Here is a 12,536-nt window from a genome sequence, read left to right on the forward strand (position 1 = left end):
AGTTCCACCAATGACAGTGAATTCTGAAGATGTTCAAAGCTGAAACCACCACATTTCGCCGAGTGCTTGCTAGGAAAGGCTGAGGCAGGTTCATATGATGGACCAAGAAGCCTGGTGGGAAACAACCCAAATGGTCCTCTTTCTTCTTTCTTTCTTAAGATATTTAAACTCTTTTCCGTAATTTAATCAGAAAATTTGTTATATTATTGGTTATTCTATAGAATCAAACCATCTAATTTCAGAGAAGAATGAAAATGTCCATGAGGTCGAAAAATGTTACATTTTATCCAGTCCTTAAAAATATCAGGTTTACAGTGAATAGCAAATTCATTATTCTCAAGTGAAATCAGCATTCAGTGAATTTTTTTTCTGAATTAACATCTTACACAAAGCCAAACAAAAAAACATTTTTTTTTTTATTATTATTTTAACATTGTATGAACACAAACAAAATTTTAACCTGCTACACAAAAACACTTTAAACTACTGACTGGATAATGACTGCTGTACATAAATCTGTGTTGATATTTTTACAGTGTCATGATAAAAAAAAAAAAAAAATACAAGTTTCAGTTTTTATGCTTCACAAATCCTTCAAATCTAACCCCCATTTTCAAAAATATCAAAGTAAAAACAACTGCAGACATTTTAACATTTCTTTGTAGAAATTTGTGGAAGGGGAAAAGAGGATATGACATCACGTTCACCTGCGGTACCGCCCCCTTTCCTTTTCTCTTTCTCTCTCTCGCTCTCTGTCTCTGCCTCGTTCCCGGTCTCGCTCGCGCCGAATGTCACCACGGGGTCCACCACGCTCTCGTTCACGCTGTCGTTCACGCTCCCTGCGGCTGCTCACCACCGCTTGAGTCCGCCGCAGGAAATCGTCCACACGCATATCATAGTCGTGCTACATGATGGATATGAAAAGAGAGAAAATAATTAGTGTGTGTGATCTTTTGATACATATTGGCTCACATTCACACACACACAGTCACACAACTGATATCATTGTCCAGCCATGCAGGGTAGCAAAGGTGATTTAAGGACTTCACAAGATTTGGCAGCCTGTAATAGTATAATCTGTCCTGGAAGTTTTATAAGGACCTGAACATATTTGCAAACTTCTCATAAAAACACAAAATATACTGCATCTGGAAAGTATTCATAGCGCTTTATTTCTTCCACATTTTGTTATGTTACAGCATTATTCAAAAATGGATGAAATTCCTTTTCCCCCCTGAAAATTCTACTCACAACACCCCATAATGACAATGTGAAAAAGTTTTTTTTTTTTTACATTTTTTGAAAATTTATAAAAAAAACTCTGCCATGAAGTTCAAAATTGAGCTCAAGTGTGATAGATATATCTGTTTGTTACTATATTTGATTTTTTTCCCTATATCAAGTATTTATTATGCTTAAATGGTTACATTTTATAGTGAGTTTTAGTTATCTGTTTGAGTATGCATGTCAACTGGTCTGAACTGCTTTATCGGATCAGAAACAAAGGAATTAGGTTCCACCAGGTACATAACAACTGTGTGCTGAAGACAAGTGGTGGGATTTCCCCTCTACACAAGCCATTAAAGTTAGGTGTTTCGGGAAAAAAAACCACCCACTGTACTGCCTACGTAGTCTTTTATAAAAGCCACTTGTTGGCTATGTTTGGGGTCTCTCACAAGGTGGAGCCCCTGTATGGGGGCTCTGTGGACTCAGGCCTGTTTTTCAACGTGACTGATTAAATCCAAACTGAGGAATAGCTTGACTTTGTACTTTGTAAGGGACAGGATTACAATAAGAACCAGGTAGAATTAACAGGTGGATCCTGTTTCCACTGATCATCCCAGCAGCCTCAACACTGCATTTAATCTATTATTAGACTCTATTGGCTTTGCTCAAAAAGTAAATGAGTCCACCCACCACTTTAATCATATCTTAGATCTTGTTCTGACTTATGGTATGGAAATAGAACACTTAACAGTATTCCCTGAAAACTCCCTTCTGTCTGATCATTTCTTAATAACATTTACATTTACTCTGATGGACTACCCAGCAGTAGGGAATAAGTTTCATTACACTAGAAGTCTTTCAGAAAGCGCTGTAACTAGGTTTAAGGATATGATTCCTTCTTTATGTTCTCTAATGCCATATAACAACACAGTGCAGAGTAGCTACCTAAACTCTGTAAGGGAGATAGAGTATCTCGTCAATAGTTTTACATCCTCATTGAAGACAACTTTGGATGCTGTAGCTCCTCTGAAAAAGAGAGCTTTAAATCAGAAGTGTCTGACTCCATGGTATAACTCACAAACTCGTAGCTTAAAGCAGATAACCCGTAAGTTGGAGAGGAAATGGCGTCTCACTAATTTAGAAGATCTTCACTTAGCCTGGAAAAAGAGTCTGCTGCTCTATAAAAAAGCCCTCCGTAAAGCTAGGACATCTTTCTACTCATCACTAATTGAAGAAAATAAGAACAAACCCAGGTTTCTTTTCAGCACTGTAGCCAGGCTGACAAAGAGTCAGAGCTCTATTGAGCTGAGTATTCCATTAACTTTAACTAGTAATGACTTCATGACTTTCTTTGCTAACAAAATTATAACTATTAGAGAAAAAATTACTCATAACCATCCCAAAGACGTATCGTTATCTTTGGCTGCTTTCAGTGATGCCGGTATTTGGTTAGACTCTTTCTCTCCGATTGTTCTGTCTGAGTTATTTTCATTAGTTACTTCATCCAAACCATCAACATGTTTATTAGACCCCATTCCTACCAGGCTGCTCAAGGAAGCCCTACCATTATTTAATGCTTCGATCTTAAATATGATCAATCTATCTTTGTTAGTTGGCTATGTACCACAGGCTTTTAAGGTGGCAGTAATTAAACCATTACTTAAAAAGCCATCACTTGACCCAGCTATCTTAGCTAATTATAGGCCAATCTCCAACCTTCCTTTTCTCTCAAAAAATTCTTGAAAGGGTAGTTGTAAAACAGCTAACTGATCATCTGCAGAGGAATGGTCTATTTGAAGAGTTTCAGTCAGGTTTTAGAATTCATCATAGTACAGAAACAGCATTAGTGAAGGTTACAAATGATCTTCTTATGGCCTCGGACAGTGGACTCATCTCTGTGCTTGTTCTGTTAGACCTCAGTGCTGCTTTTGATACTGTTGACCATAAAATTTTATTACAGAGATTAGAGCATGCCATAGGTATTAAAGGCACTGCGCTGCGGTGGTTTGAATCATATTTGTCTAATAGATTACAATTTGTTCATGTAAATGGGGAATCTTCTTCACAGACTAAAGTTAATTATGGAGTTCCACAAGGTTCTGTGCTAGGACCAATTTTATTCACTTTATATATGCTTCCCTTAGGCAGTATTATTAGACGGTATTGCTTAAATTTTCATTGTTACGCAGATGATACCCAGCTTTATCTATCCATGAAGCCAGAGGACACACACCAATTAGCTAAACTGCAGGATTGTCTTACAGACATAAAGACATGGATGACCTCTAATTTCCTGCTTTTAAACTCAGATAAAACTGAAGTTATTGTACTTGGCCCCACAAATCTTAGAAACATGGTGTCTAACCAGATCCTTACTCTGGATGGCATTACCCTGACCTCTAGTAATACTGTGAGAAATCTTGGAGTCATTTTTGATCAGGATATGTCATTCAAAGCGCATATTAAACAAATATGTAGGACTGCTTTTTTGCATTTACGCAATATCTGTAAAATCAGAAAGGTCTTGTCTCAGAGTGATGCTGAAAAACTAATTCATGCATTTATTTCCTCTAGGCTGGACTATTGTAATTCATTATTATCAGGTTGTCCTAAAAGTTCCCTAAAAAGCCTTCAGTTAATTCAAAATGCTGCAGCTAGAGTACTGACGGGGACTAGAAGGAGAGAGCATATCTCACCCATATTGGCCTCTCTTCATTGGCTTCCTGTTAATTCTAGAATAGAATTTAAAATTCTTCTTCTTACTTATAAGGTTTTGAATAATCAGGTCCCATCTTATCTTAGGGACCTCGTAGTACCATATCACCCCAATAGAGCGCTTCGCGCTCAGACTGCAGGCTTACTTGTAGTTCCTAGGGTTTGTAAGAGTAGAATGGGAGGCAGAGCCTTCAGCTTTCAGGCTCCTCTCCTGTGGAACCAGCTCCCAATTCAGATCAGGGAGACAGACACCCTCTCTACTTTTAAGATTAGGCTTAAAACTTTCCTTTTTGCTAAAGCTTATAGTTAGGGCTGGATCAGGTGACCCTGAACCATCCCTTAGTTATGCTGCTATAGACGTAGACTGCTGGGGGGTTCCCATGATGCACTGTTTCTTTCTCTTTTTGCTCTGTATGCACCACTCTGCATTTAATCATTAGTGATCGATCTCTGCTCCCCTCCACAGCATGTCTTTTTCCTGGTTCTCTCCCTCAGCCCCAACCAGTCCCAGCAGAAGACTGCCCCTCCCTGAGCCTGGTTCGGCTGGAGGTTTCTTCCTGTTAAAAGGGAGTTTTTCCTTCCCACTGTAGCCAAGTGCTTGCTCACAGGGGGTCGTTTTGACCGTTGGGGTTTTACATAATTATTGTATGGCCTTGCCTTACAATATAAAGCGCCTTGGGGCAACTGTTTGTTGTGATTTGGCGCTATATAAAAAAAAATTGATTGATTGATTGATTGATCCTTAAAATATTGCTACAGCTTAATTGGCATTCACCTGGGGTAAATTCAGTTGATTGGACATGATTTGGAAAGACATACACCTGTCTACATATAAGGTCCCACAGATGGCAGTGCATGTCAGAGCACAAACCAACCATGAAGTCAAAGGAATAGGGAACGGCAGTCTTTTTGATATCATGGGATGTGACCACTTCCGAGGACAGCCTACACAAACACAGTATCACTTCAAACAGAAAAATGGTGTACTGTTTTGTTTTCGGCTGCAATCACTGAAGAAGTCGCAAAAAGTGCAGGGTTTTTTTTTTGGTTCCCAGTAGAGAAGGGAAGATGAGGCAAATGGGAGACACACCTTGACAGAGTAGATGCGGTCTCTCATCTGCATAACCGCGTCAACATGTTTGAGCTTCAGGTCATAAACAAACCGCAACATGTCCACTTTCCACCGCATCTTCACCTTTTCCCTTTTTTTGCTGTGTAATTTGCCCAAAAATCAGAAAAAGTGCCCTGTTTCTGATGGGGACAGACTAGAGCTCTCCCCGGAAGTACAATTATGCCCTTTCATTTTACCTCTTAGTGCCCACCCTCAAACAAGGCTACACTACTCAATTGTCTGTAAACCACCGAGACAGGATTGCCTTGAGGCACAAATATGGGGAATGGTACAAAAATATTTCTGCTTCCCTGAAGGTCCCAATGAGCACAGTGGTCTCCATCATCCATAAATGGAAGAAGTTCAGATCCACCAGGACTCTTCCTACAGCTGGCCACCTGTCTAAACTGAGCGATCGGGGGAGAAGGATCACAGTTGGGGAGGTGACCAAGAACCCAATGGTCACTCTGTTAGAGCTCCAGCATTCCTCTGTAGAGAGAGAACCTTCCAGAAGGACAACCATCTCTGCAGCAATCCACCAATCAGGCCTGTATGGTAGAGCAGCCAGATGGAAGCCACTCCTTAGTAAAAGACACATGGCAGCTCACCTGGAGTTTGCCAAAAGGCACCTGAAGGACTCTCAGACCATGAGAAACAAAATTCTCTGGTCTAATGAGACAAAGACTGAACTTTTTGGTGTGAACGCCAGGCATCATATTTGGAGGAAACCAGGCACCATCCCCACAGTGAAGCATAGCATCATGGTGTGGGGATGTTTTTCAGTGGCAGGAACTGGGAGACTAGTCAGGATTGAGGGAAAAATGAATGCAGCAATGTACAGAGACATCCTGGATGAAAAGCTGCTCCAGAGCGCTCTTGACCTCAGACTGGGATGACAGTTCATCTTTCAGCAGGACAATGACCGTAAACACACAGCCAAGATATCAAAGGATTGGCTTCAGGACAACTCTGTGAATGTCCTTGGGTGGCCCAGCCAGAGTCCAGACCTGAATCTAATTGAACATCTCTGGAGAGATCTGAAAACCCCATCCAACCCGATGGAGCTTGAGAGGTGCTGCAAAGAGGAATGGGCAAAACTGCCTGAAGGTAGGTGCGCCAAGCTTGTGGCATCATATTTAAGAAGACTTGAGGCTATAATTGCTGCCCAAGGTGCATCAACAAAGTAATAAGCAAAGGGTTTGAATGCTTACGTACCTGTGATTTGTTTATTTTTAATAAATTTGCAAAAACAAAAAAAAGAAAAACTTTTTTTCATGTTGTCATTATGGAGTGTTGTGAGTAGAATTTTGAGTGGAAAAATATATTTACTCCATTTGGAATAAGGCTGTAACATAAAATATGGAAAAACTTTGTGGATGCACTGTATTTCAGTCAGTTAGCTTGTTCAACACCACAATGCTGTGCCAGCAGACAAACCAATGCACTCCTGTGTTCTCAAAATGCAACATCTTTTTAAGGAAGTAATATTACATGTTAGACTATTGAACACAATTTCGACACATAAAAAAACATAATTCCTAACATTTTGTTATCAAACCCTTATGACAAGATATGTAATAATGGTTGATGTTTTACAGTGTAAATGTGAGCTTTATTATAAGTCATAATAAATATAACAACCAAGCAACCAACCAACATAAGTTACATTGCCTACACTCAGATTGGCAGATGCTGTCGCATCTCTCTGCATTTACATTTTGGTCACACCTAGCTGGCACTATAGTGACCACTTGTCTCTTTAAAATGTCCACTCTGAAAATTAATGGCAGCTGGTTGCTTTGTCTTTGTCCCTGGTAGCTAATGTGACTAAGCAGTGATAAGGGTCTGACAGCATTATTTACAATGACGTTGGAGCACCCTCTGCTGGTCAAGCTGTGCAATGACACCATTCTCAACAGCCAAAGTATTTTCTGCACAAGTTTATTCAGAAAAATAAGTGTCTTATTGGCAAAAATAATGCAGATACTGATATGTTTGTGAAAGGCTGATATCTGCCAATATCAGCCGACTGATATACTGATTTGATGCTAAATTTCATAATCATCATCACCCCACAGCAAACCTAACATTTCTGCATAAGTTATCACTTATAAGTAAATTAGTCTGTCAGCCAAGTTGACATGACATTAGCCTGGAGGTTTAATGGTGACTGGCAAATCTGCATTAGCTGCCAAGCACACAAAAGCAACAAGTGAATGCAGTAACAAAACTAGTACTGCAGAGGTGTCATCCCCTTGCACACTTGTTATCCATTCCAAATTCCAAATGAAGTACAGTACTTGATCTAATCAGTTACATCCTCTACTGTTTTTGGCTAAAATCTTATCAATATATAGTTTTTATTTTCTAAAAAATAAAATTGATCAACACAGGCAACCACTTCATTTCTATCAGTGGTTCTCAAACCAATCCTCAAATATCATTTGATCAATTTTTTCCATCTCTTCCTGCTCTTCCCAAATCCAATTAACTGATTCAGGTTTGCTCAGGCATTCAAGCGCTAACAGACTCCAAAATGAGGTAATCATCTGGTGGTAGAGCAGGGAGAGATTAAAAATGTGTAGGTTAGGTGGTACTTGAGGGCCAAAGATTGAGAACCACCATTTGAACTGCTTTAAACATGGCCCAATTTACTTTGTTGGTCTTTTTTTTGTGTCTTTTATGTTGATACAGTCAAAGACTGTCTGGATTTTGATCAACAGAAAGTTAGATGTTATTTTGATGTATCCTGTATACAATGATGATAAAGGATTAATTAAATAATCATTAAACATCATATCCAGGCTGGGACTGGCTGATATGTATACAAAATGATTCCTCCAGGTCTCGTATTAAGCTTGGCTAAATATTGGTCATTGCTTTATCTATACCTTTCACTACACTTAACTTATGCCTAACAGTTCTTAAAAGTACACTGACCGGGCTGGAGGCGAAGGAGCGCTGTTGTACTGGACGCTGTTTGTCTCTGAAGCGAGGGGGTGGAGCCTCATGTGGTGGCAGAGGCGGGTGATGGTGGTGGTAGGCCTGGTGAGGAGGAGGTGGTGGGTGGCTGTGTTGGTAGTATGGGTGATGGTGGTGGGGAAGGGTCTGTTCCATGCCAGGGTATGTTGCCTTTAAACAAAGATAAGAGAAACACATTTGACATTTTCTGATGTCATGACTTATATTTCCAAACAGGAAAGCACTACACTATCAATAATCAATGAACACAAAGACCAAAGGATCCACTTTTAAGCTATGGCGCAGTGCATGAGGTCACACTGGCATCAGGTCAGCAGATATTAATGTTTAACAGAGATCATCATCTCAAACAATAACTTGTGTTGTATACAGGCGAGTCATTTACAGCTGCAGGTCGACAAAGCCATCTTCTGGCCCCTGCGCCATGCGCTCTGTGTCAGCACAAAAACATAATTATGTGCATTTCATAAGCATTTCAGTACCACAAAAATACTAAGTTGATTTGGCATGGTTTGCATCTATTGTTGCCTCAACATAAGTCTTCCCAGCTCAAAATTTTAAACTGATTCCAGTAACAGCAAGCTGGACTTTTACTTTATAATGTTAATGTAGTGGTACATCGATAGATGTGCTAATTATTCAGGAGTTCAAAAAGACTACCAACCGGAAAATGTCTGAACGTCTTAGTTTAAACGATTTGAATTAGTGTTGAGTTTTAAACGTACCATCGTTTGCCACGGAGCAGGTGGGCCAACATTGTGGTGGTAATCCCTTATGTACTCATTGTAAGACTGAAACAAGACAAAAACATACTAACACATTAACAGACACCTATGGGAATAAATGTAAGGGAAAACTTAGACCAGTGTTCACCAACCTCTTTGCAGCAAAAACTTTCATGTCACACACGCACACACAGTGGAGTTCGTGTCACTGCTTAACACAGGTTTTTTTTTTTTTTTCCTGTTTTTTGTGCAATGGATGTACTTGCAAAAATGGAACATTATGCAATATCTGCTGTAGAATGTTTTCCTACTTTGTTCAACAAAACTTTGCAAAAAAACTTTGAAAACCTCTTAAAAATAACTTTCATACAAGAAAACTGATCAAATCTAGGCTTGAGTCTCAAGTGCCTTCTGGCAAGTTGTAGCTGAAGTTTCACATCGTTTAAAAATAGTTTTTCTCTGTCACTCTGTGTAACAGTGCAACTGTTGTTGCAACAGTCAAAACGTGTACTGTGCCGTTTCTCCACCCAGCCTGAAACAAGTGATGTCAGGTCTAAATTATGTCTAATAGAAGAATTTCTGTACATACTCAGAACTGTGGGTTTTTGGATGCTTAACATGAAACATTAAACAAAACCGTAAAGGTAGATATAAACTGGTTTTGGAGATGTTCTCTTCAATAATTATCTGGACCATTTTCAAGTCTGTTCCTTGAAAGTTAAAACCTGATTTTTTTGTTTTAAATAGTTATTAAAACTGCTTCACATGTTTAATAAATATGCATCTGTGTCAATAAGCATGATTCAGTGCAAAGGTTTGCTGTTCCCAAAAGAGAATCACAACTTTTTCAAGTTTTCACAACTTTTTCACTGTTTTCAAGTGAAAATGCCTGGTCGATGTACTGTGCTAGTCACTTTGAAGCTAAAATGCTATGTGAGCACTTACCCCATTAAGAAAAGCATCACGTCGGACATTAGAGAATCTCCTGCTAATGACAAACACAATAAAACAGACTAGATTAACATTCAGTCAGTATTTCAATGAAAAATTATGTCAAAATATCACATGCTGCTGAATAATAAAACTTCACAGACTGTCATTACAGGCCCTAACATTCACCTGGAGTAGCTCATTTCCAGACAACACAATGGCCATTTTCAACCCAACATTCTTTAAATAACAAATGTACTTATCTGCGCACTTACGGGTGTGTTGGTATTAAAATGAGATGTGGTCACGCACAGTGTTGGTGCACAGTTATCGTGAGGCAGCACAAATTGACTGTACCAATAAAACGGAGTAAAATCAAGCGCAGAGTTCTGTGCAATATTCAGAGACACCTTTCATAGGTGGCTTCACAACATGTGTACACGCTGAGCACATCAAAATTATAATGACACTCTGTTGAAACAAATAATAAAAGCAAACAAATAAAAAGTTACAAAAAAAAAACCTGCCTTGATGTTACAATGCTTCACCTCAGGCAGCTTCAGTGACTGCTCCCCTGCTTGTGCATTTTATGCACAGATGTGGCAACTCGCCAGAAAGCCTCTCACTTGCGTCCATTTATTTTACAATGCACGTGGTACTTAAAGGTAGTGACAGATGAGTCTGGTTTATTTCATGTTACGTTAGATGATGTGCCCTGCACCATTATTCGCACTCAGATTACACATCACATGAATAGCAATGTGGAGCTGGATATACCAAACATACATGAGTGCTACGCACTTTGGCTCAAGACAGGACTTCAAAAGATATAAAAGAAACTTTTCAACTGTTCATTCAAAAACTATTTGACTTTTGACATCAGTCTTTCAGAGAATATTATTAACTTGCCTTTGTACCTGTTCCAGTGAACTCACCTGTCCACAGGCTGGTTACGAAGGTCCTGGATAAACCCTGACAACAACAACATTTCTGATAAATTTACACTTCATTGGTTCACCAGGAAGCCGCCCAAATAAATAAATAAAATAAAAATTAACATGTTAAATAGTTTATGTTCCGAAATAAAAAAATTAAAGGGGGAGAGGTCTTCAAACAAGCCAATATTCAATATCAATAAAACCTCTGAACAGAGCATCAACTATTAAAGAAACATAAAAACTATTTTCTACAATAATGTAATGTAATTAAAGACTAAGGGAGGCTATAATGCCAATAAGGTTTTAACATGGCCAATAAGCGAAGTGCGCATCTCAGGCCGCGCGGTGCATTATGGGTAGGCTAAATTGTTCGACTACCAACCCACAAGCTATGGCGGCGGAAAGCAGTGAGGAGTGCTGTGTGTTGGATCATTTCAACCGCTGGAAAGTTGACAATTTAAAGCGTTTTTGTAAGCTCCGGATTGCCTATTACAACCAGGACTACATACGGCAGTGGACAGAAGCGGAAAGAAGAGCTGGCTGTGCTTGCGTGTGCTGCATTGTTACTGAAACTACTGTTAGTGCCGAAGAGAGAGCCACTGTCGAAAATGACCGGTTCTTGTTGTTTGTTGGAGACAAACAAATTTCTGACCCCTTGAAGGCAACTAACGGATGGTTAGACAAAGTCCAGAGACTGAAACTGTGGATATTGCAGAATATTTGCTAAGCAGAGATGAGAAATCGCTATTCTGCCGGCTTCATAATGACGACAATGAAGGTGGGTCTCGCATATACACACTTCTTTGGTGTCACGTTTGTTCTGATAAGTTGACAGACATACAATATGTGCATGCATGCAGTTTATCAAACAATTTTAAAATATTACGTGCCACGTCATTCATGGCACGACATTACAGTCATAAGCCGATGCACGGAAGGATATTGACAAAATAAATGTGTGCAAGAAACTTACAATTTTAGTCCGTCTTTTACGTCCGTCTGGATCTTTCTTTTCTGTGGCGACCAGTGTTGCCACAGTTACTTTGAAAAAGTAATCCAATTACTGATTACTCCTTGAAAAAGTAACTTAGTTACTTTACTGATTACTCAATTGTAAAAGTAACTAAGTTAGATTACTAGTTACTTTTTTAGTTACTTTCCCAGCTGTCGACAACAACCCACGTCAACATGACAATGATACCCGTTTTGCCAAAACTCACTTTATAGTCACCCTTTTTTGACTTCAATGAAAATAAATACTTGTTTTATAAAAAGTAAAATAAAGACCTCTTTCTTGACCTCATATTTAACTGTTGACAGCACTGTAACAGTAAAACTTGCAATTTCAAACCTACATTGTTTATAAATGTAACTATTAAATTCTAACATTTTTCTAACATTTAAATTCTCTCTAAACATTTTACTTGTCGAAATTATTATTATTTTAAGCAATATTAGTAGTTGTAGTAAAAAACGGCTTCAAAACTGGATCTTTAATCTAGGGCTGTTGTGGGAAGGGCACATCCCTCCCCCACGCCCCCATCCCATCTGGATTCGCCCCTGCTTTGGCGTTTAACATTTATTTATGCAGAAAACATGACCAGATTTACAGGTAAGAAAGTTTTATTGCGTTTTCACATCATGTGGTCCTCAGAAAGAGAGTTTAGGTGCATTTGAGTGGAAAATAGTGTTAGTTGTTGACGAGTCGCGAAGGATCAGCTGTTTTTAACGAGACGATACGGAGCAGCTCAGCTCAGAATTCTAAATAAAGGAGGAAAAAAGTATAAAAATGTCTTCGTAAAGCTCAGTGCAGGTGTGCTGATCACCGCCCTTTAAGAGGTGAGGACGAGTCGAGCAGCTGCAAAAAACCGCAGATGAAAATCTCACAGCTCACTTAAAGTGGGACGT

The 12,536-nt window shown here is 39.2% G+C and overlaps 1 protein-coding gene across 3 annotated transcripts in view; it reads right to left on the minus strand.

The window, feature by feature from the left end:
• Positions 1-410: 410 nt before the first annotated feature.
• ythdc1 (YTH domain containing 1) overlaps positions 411-12,536 on the minus strand; it is a 50,823-nt gene continuing 38,697 nt past the window's right edge. For 2 of the 3 annotated variants that reach the window (XM_034192748.1, XM_034192746.1), the window contains exons 12-16: positions 10,626-10,662; positions 9,706-9,748; positions 8,761-8,826; positions 7,994-8,185; positions 411-904 (exon numbers count right to left, since the gene is read on the minus strand). In XM_034192748.1, coding sequence (XP_034048639.1) covers positions 704-904; positions 7,994-8,185; positions 8,761-8,826; positions 9,706-9,748; positions 10,626-10,662 — 539 coding nt within the window. In that variant the 3' untranslated portion in view covers positions 411-703. The remainder of the gene's footprint in view (positions 905-7,993; positions 8,186-8,760; positions 8,827-9,705; positions 9,749-10,625; positions 10,663-12,536) is intronic. The other variant, XM_034192747.1, reaches the window with a different exon arrangement.

Source organism: Thalassophryne amazonica, chromosome 17 (assembly GCF_902500255.1).
Source record: "Thalassophryne amazonica chromosome 17, fThaAma1.1, whole genome shotgun sequence".
Classification (NCBI taxonomy): Eukaryota; Metazoa; Chordata; class Actinopteri; order Batrachoidiformes; family Batrachoididae; genus Thalassophryne; species Thalassophryne amazonica.